Source organism: Neofelis nebulosa, chromosome 7 (genome assembly GCF_028018385.1).
Source record: "Neofelis nebulosa isolate mNeoNeb1 chromosome 7, mNeoNeb1.pri, whole genome shotgun sequence".
In the NCBI taxonomy this organism is placed as follows: domain Eukaryota; kingdom Metazoa; phylum Chordata; class Mammalia; order Carnivora; family Felidae; genus Neofelis; species Neofelis nebulosa.
In genome coordinates, this window is record NC_080788.1 from 37,764,734 (window position 1) to 37,783,601 (window position 18,868).

The 18,868-nt window shown below is 54.4% G+C and overlaps 1 protein-coding gene across 2 annotated transcripts in view; it reads left to right on the forward strand.

The window, feature by feature from the left end:
- Positions 1–18,868, forward strand: part of ITGA11 (integrin subunit alpha 11) — a 125,990-nt gene that overhangs the window by 95,137 nt on the left and 11,985 nt on the right. For both annotated transcript variants that reach the window (XM_058737264.1, XM_058737265.1), the window contains 9 exons: positions 2,400–2,540; positions 2,780–2,983; positions 3,722–3,852; positions 7,332–7,498; positions 8,724–8,866; positions 10,249–10,359; positions 13,879–13,964; positions 15,759–15,966; positions 18,104–18,202. In XM_058737264.1, the coding sequence (XP_058593247.1) occupies positions 2,400–2,540; positions 2,780–2,983; positions 3,722–3,852; positions 7,332–7,498; positions 8,724–8,866; positions 10,249–10,359; positions 13,879–13,964; positions 15,759–15,966; positions 18,104–18,202 (1,290 nt within the window). The remainder of the gene's footprint in view (positions 1–2,399; positions 2,541–2,779; positions 2,984–3,721; positions 3,853–7,331; positions 7,499–8,723; positions 8,867–10,248; positions 10,360–13,878; positions 13,965–15,758; positions 15,967–18,103; positions 18,203–18,868) is intronic.

Sequence of the window (18,868 nt, forward strand, 5' to 3'; positions counted from 1 at the left end):
TGACCTTGGGCAAGTGACTCAAATTCACTGAGCTTCAGTTTGTTCCCTGTGAAATGAGGACAGTGATCTCTCCTAAGGTAGCATGAGGCTCATACGAGCTAACAGGCTGTAAAGCGTGTCACACAGGCCTATCCCTGGGAGGGACTCCTTCGTCCTTCCTAAGTGACCCGCTGGTCCAATAAACATTTATTATATTTGTTATGTTATTGTCTATGCCCAGGCCTGGAGGAGACACAGCAGGGACAGGGTGCCCACTCTTGGGTGGGGGAAGGGGTGGAGAACAGGTGCTAGTATGGGGCTGGGGGTGATTGCAGAGGGGCACCCCTTGCAGGCAGTGGAAAGGGAAATGGCAGGGCAGGCCAGGGCCAGCTTCTAACAGGAAGTGACCTGAGGGTGGTGACATTGTCCGGAAGGGAGAAGGGAGAACGGGGCAGACAAGAGAAAAGTATGTGCAGAGGGAAGCCTGGAACCCAGCCAGGGCCCGGGGCTTTGGGAGAAATCACTGGGAATGTCAGGAGCGAGTGTGGGAACTTGGAGGTGCAGGGCGGGGAGGGGGTGTAGGCAGAGGCCAGGGAGGGAGGGAGGCAGGTCCAAGAGGGTCACACTGAAGAACTTGGACTTCCCCCTGCACCCCTCCGAAAGCAAAGGAGTAGTGTGGTCAGCTGCTAGAAGCCACTCTGGCTGCCCGCAGGGGTGAACTGGAGGGTGAGGCAGGGGGTCCTTCGGCAGAGGTGCCTCTCCTGGGGAAGAAACCGCAGAGGAGGGAAGGAGACGGACTCAGGACGTGTTTGGCGCACTCCAGGCAGGGCTTGCTGGGAACCTGCGGGTGGGAGAGGTGGCGGTGGAGCCGGGGAGGACCCTCAGCTTTCTGACTTGAATAGGTGAGTGGCCCCCTCGTTGAAGGGGGGGGGGGCACGGCCCCCAAGGTGGGAGAGGAACACAGAGTGCTCAAATGCTAAAAAGAAAACATAATCTCCCGTCCAAGGTGCTATTCCCAAGATATTTGTAACATTAAAAATCGAAACGAGCCTCGGGGCGCCTGGGTGGCTCAGTGGGTTCAGTGCCCACCTCTTGGTTTCGGCTCAGGTCGTGATCTCCATGGTTCCTGGGATCCAAAGCGTCCAGCTTTGCGCTCATAGCACAGAGCCTGCTTGGGATTCTCTCTCTCTCTCTCTCTCTCTCTCTCTCTCTCTTTTCCCCTCTCCTGCTCTCTCTCTCTCTCTTTTCCCCTCCCCTGCTCTCTCTCTCTCTCTCAAAATATAAACTAAAAAAAAAAAAAAATTGAAATGAGCCACGTGTCCAACAAGAGGATTGATTATACACGTGGCACATGCATAATTTGGAATATTATAAAACCACCAATGATCATGTTGTAGGAAAAAATATAACACGTCACGGAGAAAGTGCTCATGACCCATTGCTTTATTCAAAAATCATATATAAGCTCTATATATAGTATGATCCCAGACTGTGAAAATAAAGTCATACACACACACACACACACACACACACACACACACACAAACAAGCCACACACTCTAGACAAAACAGACTCGGTGAAAATACACTAAAACCTTATAACATGGGACGTATAGTTGGATGTGTGGACAACGGGTCACTTTTATTTTCTTCTTCATACCTTTTTCTAATTTTGCTCATTTTTTGCCATGATATGTGCTGCTTACAAACAGAATAAATGGCAATCCATAAAATTCACCAATGGGAAGAAAGAAGAGGTGGAGGGGGTGGGATGACAGAGGGAGACAAGACGTTGGGGCGCCTGGGTGGCTAAGTTAGTTATGTGTCAGGCTCTTGATTTCGGCTCAGGTCATGATCTCAGTTCGCGGGATGGAGTCCCAAGTCCGGCTCTGTGCTGATACTGTGGAGCCTGCTTGGGATTTTCTCTCTCTGTCTCTCTCTCTGCCCCTCCGCACTCTCTCTCTCTCTCTCTCAAAATAAATAAACTTTAAAAAAAAAAAAAAAAAAAAAGGAGAGGCGCCTGGGTGGCTCAGACAGTTAAGCATCTGACTCTTGATTTTGACTCAGGTCATGATCTCTCCGTTCATGAAATTGAGCCCCAAGTGGGGCTCAGTGCCAACAGCTTGAAGCCTGCTTGGGATTCTCTCTCTCCCTCTCTCTCTCTCTGCCCCTCCCCTGCTCATTCTCTCTCTCTCTCTTTATCTCTCAAAATAAATAAATAAACATTTAAAAAAAAAAAAAGGGAGGAAAGAGGGAAAGATGGGACCAAGTGAAAATAGGTGAGTCCTCTCCACGGGAGGGGAGAGGGGGGTGAGAAGGGGAGGACCCTTTGTCTTTGTTCACCCAAGTTCCGAGTGGAAGGGCGTCCTCGGCTCCCTGTGCAGCCCAGCGCACTGCCCTCTCCCACCCCTGTGCTGCAGATAGGCTCCTACTACGGGAGCGAGATCACCTCTGTGGACATCGACGGCGACGGGGTGACTGATGTCCTGCTGGTGGGCGCCCCCATGTACTTCAGCGAGGGCCGAGAGCGGGGCCGGGTGTACGTCTACACCCTGAGACAGGTACTACTGCGGGGGGGGGGGAGGGGGGCGGAGCCCTCTGAGGCACCTGGCCCCACTCTGCCTTCACTGGGTGCACCCCGAGAGGCCAGTGCCCACCCGCTGAGCCAGGCCGGGGAGAGTAGGAATTCTGGGGAACATGGGCTGGAGACAAGGTGCTGCAGGCCAGAGGGGACCATGACCCTGAGGGTCCTTGCCACATCCCCCTGAGCCCGAGCCTTTTTCCACCCTTGGTTTCGCAGAACCGGTTTGTTTATAACGGAACACTGAAGGATTCCCACGGCTACCAGAATGCCCGATTCGGGTCCTCCATCGCCTCGGTTCGGGACCTCAATCAGGATTCCTACAACGACGTGGTGGTGGGAGCCCCTCTGGAGGACAACCACGGAGGAGCCGTCTACATCTTCCACGGCTTCCGAGCCAGCCTCCTAAAGACGCCGAAGCAGGTGCCGCTCCCCGTCCACAGCTGGAGCTGGACCAGGAGTCCTGGCCGCTCCTGCTGGAGCATCCGGTTCAGGAGCCTCTTCTGTGCCCTCCTGCAGGAAAGGACCCCAGTCTGGCCTATAGCTCTAGTTGCCTCAAGTCGGGATTTTGAAACGGGTGCATTTGTCTTCTGGACCTTCCCATCACCCCTGCGGGCACCCTCTCCCTGCGTAGCTCTATCTCCCCCTGCAACAACAAAACCCCAGGGACCCTAACCTCACTCCCCACCCCCTCCCCCCCCCACACACACACGCAGGCAGTTGACAGAGTGGAGAATTCCCACGTGGGCTTGCTCTTCTCTGGAAATGCCACATGCTGGAAACCTTGCCCGCCTCAAGAGGGACCCATCTCGGGTCCCATGCCCTCAGGGTCCTCACTTTTGCCTACGTATTTTCTTAGTAAGGTAGTCTAACACACCATGGTCAGGGGGGCCGCTGGGTTACCTGCCAGGGAACATGTATTTACACTTAATGGGGAACCCTTTTAAGACGCGAGATCTTAATCCAAAAGAATGACTTGACGTTAGGTGCCGTGACAGACAGACCAGGAGCGGGGTCTGTTTGGGCTTTGGGCCGGAAGCTTCCTGATGGTTCCAAAGGGGCTCTCTCCAGTGCTCCCGATTGTAGTTTCCCCGAGGGTTGTCCTGTCCTGCCCTGTGTGAACAGTGCCCATGCCTGGCTTTCTCTTCCCACTTCCTGCAGAGAATTGCCGCCTCCGACTTGGTTCCCGGCCTCCAGTATTTTGGCTGCAGCATCCACGGACAACTGGACCTCAACGAGGATGGGCTGGTGGACCTGGCGGTGGGCGCCCTTGGCAATGCTGTGATTTTGTGGTGGGTTCGCTGAGGGTCAGGATGAACACTGGGGTTTGGCGGGGGGTGAGGGGGAAGGGGCCTGTTGTTTTTATTTATTTCAGAGAGAGAGAGAGCAGGGAAGAAGGGCAGAGAGAGAGAGAGAGAGAGAGAGAGAGAATCTGAAGCGGGATCCACACTCAGTGCAGAGCTATCTTCCCACGACCCTGAGATCAGGGTCCCACCAAGAGTCAGATGCTGAACCGGCTGAGCCACCCAGGCGCCCAGACAGCGGGTTTTAAAAATATTCTTCGGGACCTTTGTCCCTTTGTCTTCCATCATTGTCAGCCAAACTCACCCTCTTAATCCTCATGTTTTTAATCCTCTCGTGATTACAAATTTCCTTTCTGTGGAATCACTGTAAGCTGTCTTGAAGTCCAAATCCCTCTTCCCACAGAGTTCTAAGATTATAGTGTCCAAAAGCCCCTGTTAGAATTTGTCCTAAAAGTTCTAGCTGTTTGGGCACTTCTTCCACTTCAGCTTTTCAAGCTACTTAAAGGACAGGCTGAGGATATTCTTATCAGCTGGAAGGATCTCCCTTCTCCCCTAGTGTGAAAGAATCTTTACGTAATACAGATTTCTTTCCTCCAAACCCCTTGGGACTTCTTCTTTCCTTTTTGAGGGTCTCATTTCTGCACCAGTGCATCAGATATTTGCCACCCATCTGCACTCAGGACCTTTCTTTCTTTCTTTCTTTCTTTCTTTCTTTCTTTCTTTCTTTCTTTCTTTCTTTCTTTCTTTCTTTCTTTTCTTTTCTTTCTTTTTTCAGGGCCTCTCTTTAGCAATGGTCTACCGCTTTTAAAAAAAAAAAAAAAGGAGCTTTCTAAAACTCCATATATTTTGCCATGTGATGTGTTGGCAATTTTTGAGCCAGAAAAGGCTTAATTTTTCATGTATGTTGATGAGCTATTTTTCATTATAAATCCAATAACTTAAAGAAAAATTATAAAATAAAGAAAGAACTCACTCAGGGCTTCATCCACTTCACATTACCGCTGTTAGCATTTTGGCATATTTCCAACCCATCTTTTTCCACCTGCGTGTAATTTTATACGAACACAGACCCATTTTTCATACAACTTAAAAAAGGCATGAAACAGAGGTATTCTAACGACTCCCCGGGGAGAATAAAGGAGTGGACACGCTCTCAGTCACCAAGAATATTATGGCCCGGTTGGGAGATGTCTTAGCCTGGGTTCCCTAGAAAACAGAGCCCCAGACTAGAGGTCATGCTAATGCTTTGGGAAGGGACTCATCCCAGAGGCAGAGGTGAAGGTCAAGGATGCTGAAGCAGAAAAGGGGAGCAGGTGTGAGTGGGGCCTCACTTGCTCACCGGATCTCCAGCGAGGTGGGACACATCTCTGCTTCTTGCAACAGACCATTGTAGGGGAGGAGGGAGAGCAGTGTATCTGGGGGATCCTCGTATCCCCCCATCCTCCATGGCCAGAGCATTCACTGCCCCACACCTCTAGGCCATCTAAAGGCAGCGCTGGGGGTGCCGTGCACCGGGGCCACGGCCTCTCTCTGAAGGTCCCCTTCGCATACTGGGGCTCATGGATCTCTGGGGGTGACAGCAAGAGCGGCTTGGGCGGTAAAGGTTCAGTGTATTGGTTCCGGGTGAGCAAGACCCAGGGTAGGCAGTAGACATGGCCTAGCAGGTCAGTAAACCAAGTCCTTTGCAGGAAACAAGACACATGCACACACACCCCAAGAGAATCAGTCTGCAGAAAGGACCCATGCAAGCTCCAACTTTTGAGGTCTAAACCTAAGTGCTACCTCAGCAGTGGTACAATTGTGGGTCCGGGCCTTCTGGGAAGACTCTGGGATCCAACCCCGTGGATCTCAAACTGCCCCGTTAGGATCGACTGGGAGCTTCTCTCTCTCTCTCTCTCTCTCTCTCTCTCTCTCTCTCTCTCTCTCTCTCTCTCTCTTTTTAATTCGCATATAGGCGACGCACACATTATATTAGTTTCAGGTGTGCGACATAGTGAGTCGACAAGTTTATACATTATGCTGTGCTCACCACAAGTACAGCCTGTCACCATACCTATTGTAATATCATTGACTGTATTCTTTATGTGGCGCCTTTCACCCCCATGACGTTATACATTCCGCAACCAGTAGCCTGTACCGCCCTCTCCCCTTCCCCCCTTCTGCCCAACTCCCCCTCCCCTCTGACAACCTTCAGTTTGTTCCCTGTATTTATAGGTCTAGTGCTGCTCTTTGTTGGTCTGTTCGTTTGTTTCACTTTTTAGATTCTACATATAAGTGAAGGCACACGGTGTTTGTCTTCGCCTGACTTATTTCCCTTCACATCATGCCCTCTAGACCCAACCGTGTTGTCACAAACCGGGAGTTTTTCAAACTCTCACAGGCCGGGCTCTACCCAGACCACGTAAAGCAGAACGTCTAGGGAAGGGGCCCAGGCAAGCGGTAAACTTTCAAGATTCCCCAGGTATCTGTTTCCAACGGGCAGCCAAGTTTGGGAACCGCTAACGTAAGCTATTGTGTTTACACAGCACTCTACACTTTACACAAAGGGCCCCTCTCACTTACCTCCTTTGGCTGTCACATCCCCCTCAGAGAGATCATGTGACCTGCCCGAGGTCCATGAGGAACCGTGGAGCCAAGACCCAAACCCCCCTCTCCACGGCACAGCGCAGGGGAGGCACAATTCCTTAGGCTAAGAGCAGGGCATTAGCACAGATAATCACGCTACACTTCCTTCTTGTTATAGAAACGCATGCTTTGGAGAGGCAGTGTACTTCGTTCTCTGATTATGTTTTCCTTAGACCAATACAAGAATACATTTGCATTTCCATGCCTGCTTGGATAGGGTCGTGTCGGGTGGATCGATGGGGAATCTCTCCAACAGCGAATGGTTCTCCACTCTGGCCACACATTGCCACCACCTGGAAGCGTTAACACCTTGCTCTTCAGAGCTTGGGCCTGGGCCAACAGCAACAGCTTCAGCCGAGGGCTTACTGGAAATACAGAATTGGTCCCCACTTATTGGGTGAGGATCTGCATTTTAAAGATCCCCCAGAGATGTGCGAGCATATTAAAATTCGAGAGGCACTGCTTTCAGACAGGTCGATGCCAATCCTGATTTGATTTGATCTGGAGGACAAACTGGGCATCAGGGTTTTTTACAACTCTCCAGATTATTCCAATGGCTGTCCAGGGATGGGATGAGGAGGCAGGAGGCAGTCAGTATGGTCTGCAGCAAATACAGCCCCTGGGAAATGTTGAAGGGCTGCCTCCAGGGGCTATGTGGCTGCCCTCCACCCACCTGTCCCTGTTTTGCCCAAAACCTTAACTTCCGGGGCCCCTCTCCGCCCTCCTCCAAGATTTTCCAGATCCCATTTCCATCCGCTTCCCACCGCCTCTGTCCCCCGCTCTGCTGGGCCCCCGCAGCAGCCACACGCCCCACCCTCCAGCTACTCCTTCTTCTGCTCCAGGTCCCGTCCTGTGGTTCAGATCAACGCCAGCCTCCACTTTGAGCCGTCCAAGATCAACATCTTCCACAGGGATTGCAAACGCAGCGGCAGGGACGCCACCTGCCTGGCCGCCTTCCTCTGCTTCACGCCCGTGTTCCTAGCACCCCATTTCAAAACGGACACAGTCGGTAAACCAGGCCTCTCCCCACTCCCCCCAGCCCCTATCTCCACCGCCACCGCCCCCCCCCCCCCCCCCCCCCCCGCCCACCTTTCATAGACTTTGGGACTGCTCTGTTTCAAAACCAGGGCTTTCACTGCAATAGGTTTTAAGGGCCAGGTCACAACTCGAGCCACCTTGATGACTGCATTTGATGATCCAATTCCAAGAAGCAAGGGGATGGCAGTGAGCAGCAGTGACCAGCAAGGGAGGGGCCAGAGGAAGAAGGAAAGAGTTGGGATGCAAAGTTGGGACGAGAACAGGGAACTGGGACAGCCAGGATGCAGAGGAAGAGTCAGACCCAGGAGGGGAAGCAGGAAACGAGAGGGTCAGACAGATGAAACCCCCAGTGGGAGTGGTCACTGCTCAGAGTGGGTGTTGGTCTAGGGCAGGGCAGTTTCCCTCTGAGCCAGGCGCCTACTCACGGCAGCCCTGGACCCAGGCGGCCCCAGGAAGTGACAGCTGCAGGTTCTGGAACCAGACTGCAAGAAACCGGGATTTCTGAAAGCTTCTCAGCCAGGGAGCGGGGCTCACCAGAAGGATGGGGGGGGGGGGGGGGGGGGGGAAGGCGAGCCTGGGTGGCTGTGCGCTTCTTTCAACTTCTATTTATAAAAAGAGGAAGGTGCAAGAATCGGTGCACCCAGAGGGCTGGGCTGGGGTACAGGGGACGAGGTGAGGCTTTTCCTGGATTTGGCAAAAGATCAGCCCGGTTACAGGGAAGGAGGCTGCAGGCCTTCAACCCCAGAGCAGCGTCTTAGGTTGGAGCAGCTAGTGGGAAGGGCTCGCGGGGTGGGAACTGCGGCCTGTGGAGGCTCTGACCCACGCCTGACAGGACCTGGGAAGGTGAAGGGAGAGGCGGGGATGTCCGGCGCTCCAGGAGGGGCTCAGACGAGGGCATCGCCCTGGCCGCTCGTTCTGTCTCCTCTTCCACCACGTTGATTTCTCCTACAGCTCTCTTTCTCTTTCCCTTCATTGCCAGCCCCATCTGCCCCTCCTTTTTCTCCTTTCTCACTCTGTGCACCGGAGTTTCCCACCCACACTAGGGCCTGGTGAGAAGAGAAGAGCAGCTCTTCCCCGGCCAGCCTGGAGGGCTTCCTGGAGGAGGCTGGCTTTCAGGAGGCTCTCTTAAAAGACAGGCAGAGCCTTGAGTGGAAATGTGGCTCCGCCTTCACGGTCTTGCCCTCCCCCTCCTCCAGGCATCAGATACAACGCCACCATGGATGAGAGGCGGTACACGCCGCGGGCCCACCTGGATGAGGGCGGGGACCGATACACCAACCGAGCTGTCCTGCTCTCCTCCAGCCAGCAGCACTGTGAGCGGATCAACTTCCATGTCCTGGTGAGCCTGACGCCCAGTAGCCCCACCAGCAGAGACCAAGGTCAAACAGGGAGGGGACACAGCTGGACGAGGTGCTGCCATGGGAGAGGCAGAGAGCTCAGCTGGGGCCTCAGGAGGCCCAGCTGGGGTACACTGTCCCAGACCTTGCCCACCCCCCATATTCATGCCCTACTGGGACACACTTTCTACCACTTCTGGTACCCACCTCCAAAATCCCTTCTTCCCCAGCCCTGTGATGTCTGCCGTTTCCTTAGCAGAGGGTGAAATCTGGGCTCGGTGAGGGCTCACAGAGGGTGCGGGGGCCATGGCCGGAGGGAATGGAAGCAGGCATTGGCTAAAGATGAGGACCAGGTAGGACAGGCTCATAGCGGGGACGAGCAGGGAGGAGGAGGCGAGAGCAGCCAGCCTGGCAGAGAGGGGGAACCAGCAGTGGCCTGGTGCCTGATTTCACGGATGAGGAGGAGGATAGGAAGTCTGCCTCATCCAGAAACTCCAAACGCCCAGGCCACTGCTCCAGCCTTAAGATGCAAGCAGGGGGCACTAAGAGCCCACCCGACCCCCGTGGTTCAAAGGCCAGAAGTCGGAAAAGTGAGCGGATATGGGAGGTCCTTGCGTCCGTTAATCTGTGGCCCCCGCTCTGAGGTGTTTGTTGTCCTGGTTCTCAAAGCATGGGCCCCTGGACCAGCCGCATCCCCATCACATGGGAACCTGTTAGCAATGCATGTTTCCAAGCCCCACGCCAGACCCGCCAGCATCAGAAACTAGGGGTTGGGTTCAGCACACAGGGTTTTGCTGCCCCCTCCCTCCCCACCCCCGGGGAGGCAAAACCTCCAGTTTGAGAGTCACTGCCCTGATACAAAGAAGCCACTCGTGTCAGGATCTGGGTTCCACGCGGGAGATTTTGTAGGCATCTCTAAGCATCCCCTTCTTTACCAACCATACCCGGACCCCCGCTGGAAGAGCCCCTGTTTTGTCCACACATTTGTTCGTTCATCGATTCAATGCATTCGTGAAGCCCTGTGCCAAGTGCTTCTGAAGGAGGGAGATCAGCACACAGAGGCAGTTCGAATGCCATATAAGGAGCCAGCCGGAGTAAGGGCTCTGGACAGGGTGTGCACATGGGGTGGTGGGCCCAGCCTGGCTCCCTGGAGGCCGAGGCGCTGGGTGGGGGTGGGGGGGGGAGGTGCCCAGCCTTGAAGGGCGAGCGGGAGCTTTTGCTGAACCTCCATCCATCCAGCACACCCCCTCATCCCGGACTCACCCTGAGGCCGACAGGGAAGCAGCCCTCCTGTGTTAGGAAAGTGGACATTTTCTCTCAGCGTCCTGGCCCAGAAATGGGCACCCCACGCCTCCTCACGTCTCCCTCATCTCCTCCCACACAGGACACTGCTGACTATGTGAAGCCGGTGGCCTTCTCGGTCGAGTACTCCCTGGAGGACCCGGACCATGGCCCCATGCTGGACGACGGCTGGCCCACCACCCTCCGTGTCTCGGTACATCCCGGCACGTGGGGCACACAGCCCTGGCCGTCAGCAACCACCCCCCCCCCCCAACACCAGACCTCCTCCCCAAAGCCCAGATCCTGAGTGCGCTGGTACAAAGGTGTTCTTCCCCTCTTGCACCCTCCTGTCTCCTGCCCTGCAAACCCGCAACAGGACTCCATCCCTGCTCCCTTGTGACCCGGGCTGAACGTGTTGTAGGGGAGGGCCAGGCCTCTCCTGGTGGAGGGTCCCCTGTATCCGCAGCACAGGGTGAGCTCTGAACAGGTCCCAGAGAATCACAGAACCAGAAGGGACCTTAGGTCTCAATCGCCCACCTCCCTCATTTACAGGTGAGGGCACTGGAGGCCAGAATAGGTGATTCAACCACCTAGAAGGTTCTAGCAGCTGTGCTCCAGCCCCCTCAATCACACTCCCTAACCCCTGGCTCCAGAGGCATCAGAACGTTCTGGTATTGAACACTCACATGCCCCCCACACCTCCAACTCCCACCGAAATCCCCCTCAAAGAAAAGGTCACAGTTTAATTCTGTCTGAGCTGTGCTGGGAGAGCAGGCAAAATCTGTAACACGTAACATCTAATTCCTGAGCCTTAAGGATTCGGGAAACAACTTTCACATTCGCCACAACTCTCTGAAGACCATGGCCTCTGAAGGCCAGTCTCTGAGCAGTGTCTCTGAGAATTTCATAGTTTTATAGACTCCCGCCGGCAAACAACAACTTCAGAATCACTCACATTCTTACTTGTATTTCTCCAACATAAAAGGATCGGGTGGCCGACAGCAATGCTTCTGAAAGCCCCTCTCTGCTCCCATTCACCCCTTCCTTGCGTTCAGCTCCTCCCCTTTGCCTTCCCAGACCTCCCAGACTCCACCACCCAGGCCTCAACCCTCACACCTTCCCTCCTTTCTCCTGATTCTGCATCACAGACGTATAAGAGAGGTTATGTTACCCAGTTCGAGAAGCGGGGAATGGCCTGGCAAGGCTAGAGTCCTCATCAGTGAGCCAGGAGAGGAGCAGAGGTGACACGCTGAGTCATTTAAGGTTTTTTCTCGTCGCAGTAATTACAGAGCCGCTGCAGCAAATGAATGAGAAACTGCCACTCGTTCTCCAAGCATGTGGAAGCCCACAATGCAGACTGACGGGCAGGGCACACTCTCTGCCCGGCTCATGATATCCATGCAAGGTGGCAGTAAACGTTGTAGGCCGGGGGTGAGCTCAGAGGCAGTGTGATGGAGTAATCACGTGACAGGGCAGGGAGACTTCCTGGAGGGGGTGACTGTCGGCTGGACCTTAAAGAATAGACCAGATTCAGCTATGCAGAAATGCGAAGAGTGGGCTTTTGTTCCAAGAGAGCTGACAGTATATCCAAGACATGGAAGTGGGAAAAAGCAGGCTGGGGGCGCCTGGGTGGCTCAGTCGGTTACGCGTCCGCCTTCGCCTCAGGTCAGGATCTCGCGGTTTGTGAGTTCGAGCCCCGCGTCGGGCTCTGTGCTGTGCTGTGTGTCGGGCTCCAGCTCGGAGCCTGCTTCCAATTGTGTCTCCACCTCTGCCCCTCCCGCACTCACTCACTGTCTCTCTCTCTCTCTCTCTCTCTCTCTCTCTCTCTCTCTCTCTCTCTAATACAGATAAACATTTAAAAAATGTCAAGGAGAAATAGGTCTGAAAAAGACAATCTGGGTCATATTATCGAGGGCTTTGAGTAGCGGCTAAATTGCTAAAAATCTTGTTAATCTGGATTTCTAGTGCCCAGTCTCTAGCGAAGGAGACATACTCCGCCCGTCGCTCTTCTACAGATTCTTACTTAGCGTCGGTTCCACGCCACGGCAGCTCGCCTCCTGGGGCAATGAGCTGTTCCACGTAATTGAGTGTAGCGTTTGCTTATCGCATTAATTATTCCTTTTAATCAACCGGATGGAAATGCTTCTGAAGGTTATAATATAGTTTTCACACTTTTTACGCAGCCTGCCAGGCGGGGTGGGTGCGTCTCATCGGAGACTTGATGTCACCGAGGGGCACGTGGGTGCCAGCTTACAGCGAAGCCCCCGGGGGCCGCTGTAAGAGTCCTCAGACTCAGTGTTTTACGCTCTGTCCCTTCACTGCGTGGCCTCACGCTGCCCTCTGTCACATGGCTGTGCTGCCTTTTCTGCTGGCTGCTGCGTGCCTGCTTCTCGCTGTAAGTGTGTGCCGTTTGACGGCCGACCCGAGGGCCGTGCTTAACAGAAACGCGTCCACGGACGCGCATGTGGATCTGAGTGAGGCGGATAAGGAGCTCACCTGTGAGAAAAGCTCATGGGTTTTGGATACCGTGTGGCCTTTGTGACACCTGTTTCCCCTCCCCTTTTTTGGGCCGTGTCCTTGTTAGGGACAGTCGCACTCCTCAGCTGGAAGGACCACGGGCGTGTCAAACTCAACGTGCCCCAGAACTGAACTCAGCCTACCCCACCACGTATAAATGAGCGGTGCGGCCATCCTCCCACACACGGACAAAGGGACTCGGCCAACGTCCTGGGCCCTTTGCCTCCTTAGCTCTGATGAACTCCAGGTCCTAGGGACCCCACCTCTGGCGGCCCTCACCCGTTGTCTCCTCTCCATATCCAGATGTTGGATGCCTCCAACATCATCATCTTCTCTTGCATGAACGCTTAGCAGCCTCCTCAGCGGTCTCCCTGACTGTAGCCTCCATCCAGTGCATCCACCCCCAGCCACCAGAGGGAGCCTTCAATACACAGGCCCGACAGTCCTGTCCCTCCCCCTCCCCTGCCCCTGCCCAGCAGTCGTGACTCCTGTCCATTGCAAGGCATGACGCCGAGGCCCTGTAAGAACTGGCCCCACCCATCTCTCCCTCCTCTCCCCACCCCCCCCACACACGACAGCAACACTAAACCACCCGTCATTTCCCAAACGCACTACACTGCTTCATGCCTCAGGACCTTTACACAGGCTCATCCTTCCTCCCGACTTCCCTGTCCCTCTGGCCATCCAGCTAACTTGGTCATCCTTCAGAACTCTGACCTACTGTCTCTTCCCTGAAGGCTTCTCTGACCAGGTACAGACCAAAATAACTGTTTCCTCCCCTCTGCCTCTCCTATCCCTCCCACAGATCTTTTTTTTTTTCTTTGCACATTTCACACTATAATTATTTATTCACACAGTTCTTCCCCATGAGCTGACAGCAGAAGCTGTCTTCCTCATCCTGTATCCCCAGCACCTAAGACCTTGCCCCCCACAGTAAATGTGGACTGGAACTACCCTGTGGGGCGGGTGGGTGTTCTGTGCTACCGGCTCAGTTGAGAGACCCAGGAGGAGCGGAGTTTTGAGCCATGTATTTATTAGAGGAGGCTACTTGGGCAAAAGCACGAGGAACAGCAGGGTGGTGTCTGTGGAAAGGGCAGAGAAGACAAAGCCTGTATCTAGTGTGGTAGAGAGAGGAGCTGGTGTGCTGTGGGGGTGAGAGATGGCCCCCAGCAAAAAGGGCCGCCCACCCACCCCTCCCTGGCTTTCCCTGGCCCAGGTGCCCTTCTGGAATGGCTGCAGCGAGGACGAGCACTGCGTCCCTGACCTCCTGCTGGATGCCCGCAGTGACCTGCCCACAGCCATGTGAGTTGGCCCCTCCCAGCCCCCACCCTGACTCCTTTCCCTCCCTGCTGGTGGATCCGGGGCTCCCGGGGAGCTGGATTATTTCCTGCACATCCTTCTTGCAGGCGGCATGGATCAAACACTGAACTTGGAGCCTGGGTCTAGCCCAGGCTCTGCCTCTCACTCCTGTGTGGCTTCAGGCAAGTCTCTTCCCTCTCTGGGCCTCAGTCAGTTCCTCTGTAAAATGAGAACTACTAGCTATCCTACCTCCTCAAACTTTGTTTTGAAAAAGGAATCCTTTCTTTGGAGCCTCTACTACCAAACAGATAAAAGGTGGAGACGAGGACCTGTGGTTCTGTAGCAAAGAAGGGGAAAAAAAAATAGAAAATGTCCTATTTTAAATTTATGTAATATATTTTTTTAATTTTTTAACGTTTATTTATTTTTGAGACCGAGAGAGACAGAGCATGAACGGGGGAGGGTCAGAGAGAGGGAGACACAGAATCTGAAACAGGCTCCAGGCTCTGAGCTGTCAGCACAGAGCCCGACGCGGGGCTCGAACTCACGGACCGCGAGATCCTGACCTGAGCTGAGGTCGGCCGCTTAACCGACTGAGCCACCCAGGTGCCCTATATTTTCAAATAATTCATGCTCAACTTTTACCCAACTCTGTGATATTTAGGTAGAAGACATATATACCCTGACATACACAATAAATAGAAATAGCAGAAACAAACTTTAGGGAAGGATGAAGAAGCAAATATTATAACCATCTAGGCTATTAATCAAGATCGTCTTGACATTTGGCTCTGAGCTTCCTGGTAGCCAAAGCCAAAAGGGAAACATGCTGAGTAGAGAAGGGGTATATACTGTTATGCCCAGAATTCGTGATCCCCAAAGACCACCAGGGAGCCGAGTCCGATGCAAAAGCAAAGAGCCTTTATTCAGGCTAGCTCGAGCTCAATCTCCTACCTGCACCGAGATACCCACCTGCAGCAGTGAGATACCAGAGAGAGAGAGAGCGCGAGTTTCAAAAGCACAAAGGTTTCATAGGGATCGTGGCCTTAGCCGATTGGCTGGGGAAGGGTCGTGGCCTTAGCTGATTGGCTGGGGAAGGGTCGTGGCCTCAGCCGATTGGCTGCCAACATGTGGTCCCAGATCAGCAATTATCAGCGTCACCTGGAACTTGTTAAAAATGCAAATGTTGGGCCTGGTGGTCACAGACCTACTGAATCAGAAACTCCGGGGGTGGGGCTCAGCAATCTGTGTTTGAACAAGTCTTCCAAGAGATTCTGATGCACTGAAGTTTAAGAACCACTGTGTCTGAGGATCTCTAACATGTTTGGCCTCAGTGTATACAGAACGTTTCTCACTGGTCGCCTATTAACCATTGGCTGTCAGCCTTGCTGTGCTATATAAATACCTAGCACCAAACACCATCCCCAGAGACTCTGATTAATTGGTTTGGGGAGGGGTAAAATGCTCCCGGGTCATTCTAAGCCTGGACAGGGTTGAGGGCTCCTGCCTCTGGCCCCTATCTGAGAGAAGCCCTCCGTCTTCTACTCACACTTTCCACACCTCTCACACTCCCCTTCCTCCCACCTCAGACTTCGGAAGAAAGCATCAATCGGTAAGTTACTTAAGGGGAGGAGACGTGTTCTGAGGTTTGAGCAGGAACTTCTTTCTGCGGCCATTTCAGGGACGTAGTCACTAGTCAGCCGGCCTAGGTCTGCTCTTTCATATACGTGAGTAGGGAGGCCTAGCCCTGCATTCCCCATTCCATCTGCCTGATCCCTGGTGGTCCCTTTCCCACAGGGAGTACTGCCAGAGGGTGCTGAGGAAGCCTGTGCAGGACTGCTCCACGTACACGCTCACCTTTGACACGGCGGTTTTCATCATAGAGAGCACGCGCCGGCGGGTGGCAGTGGAGGCCATGCTGGAGAACAGGGGCGAGAATGCCTATAGCACAGTCCTAAATATTTCGCAGTCAGCAAACCTGCAGTTTGCCAGCTTGATCCAGAAGGTGAGACCTTGGCGACCTGCCTGGCCTTCCTGAGGCTAAGGGCAGAGGCAGGATAGGACGGATCCAGCCAAGGGGCCTGGCTGGCTGCCCATGAAAACCACCTGGAAGCTTGCGAGCACCTGTGGTCAGACTTCTCCCGGAGAGTCAGACTGATCTGGTCTGAGTGTGTGCTTTGAAAGCAGCCAGGGGGATGTGAGTGTGTAGCCAGGGTCGAGAACCTCCGGCAGATGAGGGTCTGACCCATTCAGGAATGTGGGGAGGAACGTCCTTGGGCCTGTGTCCTCGGCCCTCATTAGGGCGCGTGCGCACACACAGACACACACACACACACACACGCACACACACACCATACATATGCACACCAGCTCATACACACCCTCTGCCTACAGTCCATCCTTCAGGCTTTCTCAAAAGGGCCCTTCTAACAAGAATCGGAACAGGTTACTCCCCACTTTAAAATTGCCCGTCACGCCCAGCTGCTTTCACAACAAATTCCAGACTCTGTTGTGGCATTCAAGGCCCATCCGCTTCCCCATCCATCACCTGTCACCTCTGCGCTCACCCCCACACCCTTAGTCCGACCACCACTGCTGCTTCCCAGCACACCTGCCTTCACACTGAGGCCCTACCCATGTGGTCCCCTGCCTGGACTCCCTCCCTCCTCTGCCTGACAGGCTCCTGTTTCTTCTTGGTTACCATTTTACAGAGAAGGAGACTGAGGCACAGAGAGGTGTTAAGGGGCCCGATCAGGAGCACAGAGCTGCTAAGTGGCAGGGTGGGGTTCCTCACGGCAGAGCACAGTCATGTCGTGTGTTCTCGAGTGCCTTCCCAAAGCGGCAGAAGGTCACGCAAGTCCCTTCAGCCCCACAGAAGTCCCAGGCACAGCCCTGTGCATGCCCCAGGGACATCCAGAGTGCCTGAGTGCTAGCCTGCTATAACCCGAATGCCTGCAGGGCATGAGAGAAGTCCCAGAGACGTGGTTATTGAGTAAACCCAGGACACCGCTGTCTTGTGTGGGTGCTGGGGGACCCAGGTCCCCTCAGACACAGCCTCCGCCCTCGGGGGTCCCAGAGTGTCAGTGTAGAGCCCAGAGTGTGGGGTGGGGCAGGCACAGGGGCCCTTCTGTCCTCACCTCCACTGCAGAACCACCACCAGTCGGTCTATCAAGCCCAGGGCTGGGCCCCACCGCCAAGCCCCCCATAGCCCTGAGTGAGTGGTGAGGAGGCCATGTGATGGCCTTTCAAAGTCCTGTCCTGCCCAGAGATTTTTGTATCTGTCTCCATTGGAATATTTAGGGGAAACTGAGCCTGAAACCTACATCCACCTTTCACTGCTTCCCTGGCCCGGACTTTACAGTCTCATAACCCCAGGGGCCAGGAGTCATGGGATTTTGTTTCTGTGGCAAAGGAGGGCTTTGAGAACAGAGGAGAGGCTCCTGGCTCCTTCACAGGATGCCTCCCATCCATCCCCAGCCCGGGAGATGCCCCTGACCCCCCCATCGTCCAGCCAAGGATAACTCTAGTGGAGGAAACACCCCCTTAGCCAGAAACAAATGTGTTAGTCTGATCGCATACATTTTGTACACACATAGGCAAAAGCATACCAACCTACATCTACATCCAAGGAAACACACACATTCCTTAGACATACAGCTTAGGGCCCAAGGGTGCAGGGCCCGCAGCAGGTGTAAATCATCATCCTAGCAAGCGATTACGCCGTTCTGGGAATTGAACTAGGCACTGCATTTATATGCATGTATCAATGAACGCCCGTAGCGACTAAATGAGGTAGGTACTGTCATCCCCATTTCACAGGTAAGCAAAATGAGACCCAAGCAAATGAGCGCACAGCCACCCAGCAGCATCGGTCTAGAGCGCTGTGAGTCCCCTCCCTCAGGACCTGTGTTGAGACAGACGTCTGTGCTAGCCCAGTGGGGCCCCAGCTCAGATAGGCTGGGGGGGCCCGGTGGTGTTTCCCCCTCAAACCCACCGCCACCCCTTTCTCCAGGGCCCCTGTGGTCCCAGCTTCCTTCCAACTGCAGCTTCAGTGCAGGCGGTGGGGGAGGCACGGGTGGCCCCCAGACCTGGGTCTCTGGCCCACCTAACTGCTGCCCACGGTGCCCTCCACCCGCCTCCAGGACGACTCAGACGGCAGCATCGAGTGCGTGAACGAGGAGAGGAGACTCCACAAGAAAGTCTGCAACGTCAGCTACCCCTTCTTCCGGGCCAAGGCCAAGGTTGAGGCTGGGGGCAGTGTGGGGGCGGGACCAGGCGGGAACTGGGAGGCACTGGGAATGCAAGAGAAATGGAAGTGAACTGAGGGGAGAACAGAGGAGGGAGCAGGATGCCTGAGCATGCTTTTTAGTTTTTTCTCCCAGGAAATGACTCTTAAATGACCTAACTAGCCAGCCCCCCGCAAAAGAACATCCAGGCCCCTTCACCTCAGGGGGACCCTTACCACTCCCACCCACCACTCTCCCCCCCACCTTTTGGCCACTTAACCCCGCTGTCCTGTATCCTAACACAGCTTTTCAGAGTCCAGCCTCTGTCATCCTCCTGTGAACATGGCAAGAGATTGGGGGAAAAGTTAACATTTCGTGAGCACTTACCATGTGCCTAAACGTGCATGTGGAAAGTGGCTAGGGTGTGTGAGGGGAGAAGCAAGTTCGCCAGGAAGAATCTCCAAGTTCCAGACTCCAGATCCTGTGGCTTTTACCCATCTCCACTGGGCAGTGGGCAGCCACTGAAGGTTCTGGAGCAGGAGATCTGAGACCAGGCCGCCTGTAAAGCAGGAATGAGAGCTTGAGGCAAGAGCTTGCCAGGGAATGGCAGCATGTTTCCAGGGCCCAGGTCTGCAGTGGAAGGAAAGGAGATGGGGCGAGAGGCGGGGGGCCATGAGGGCT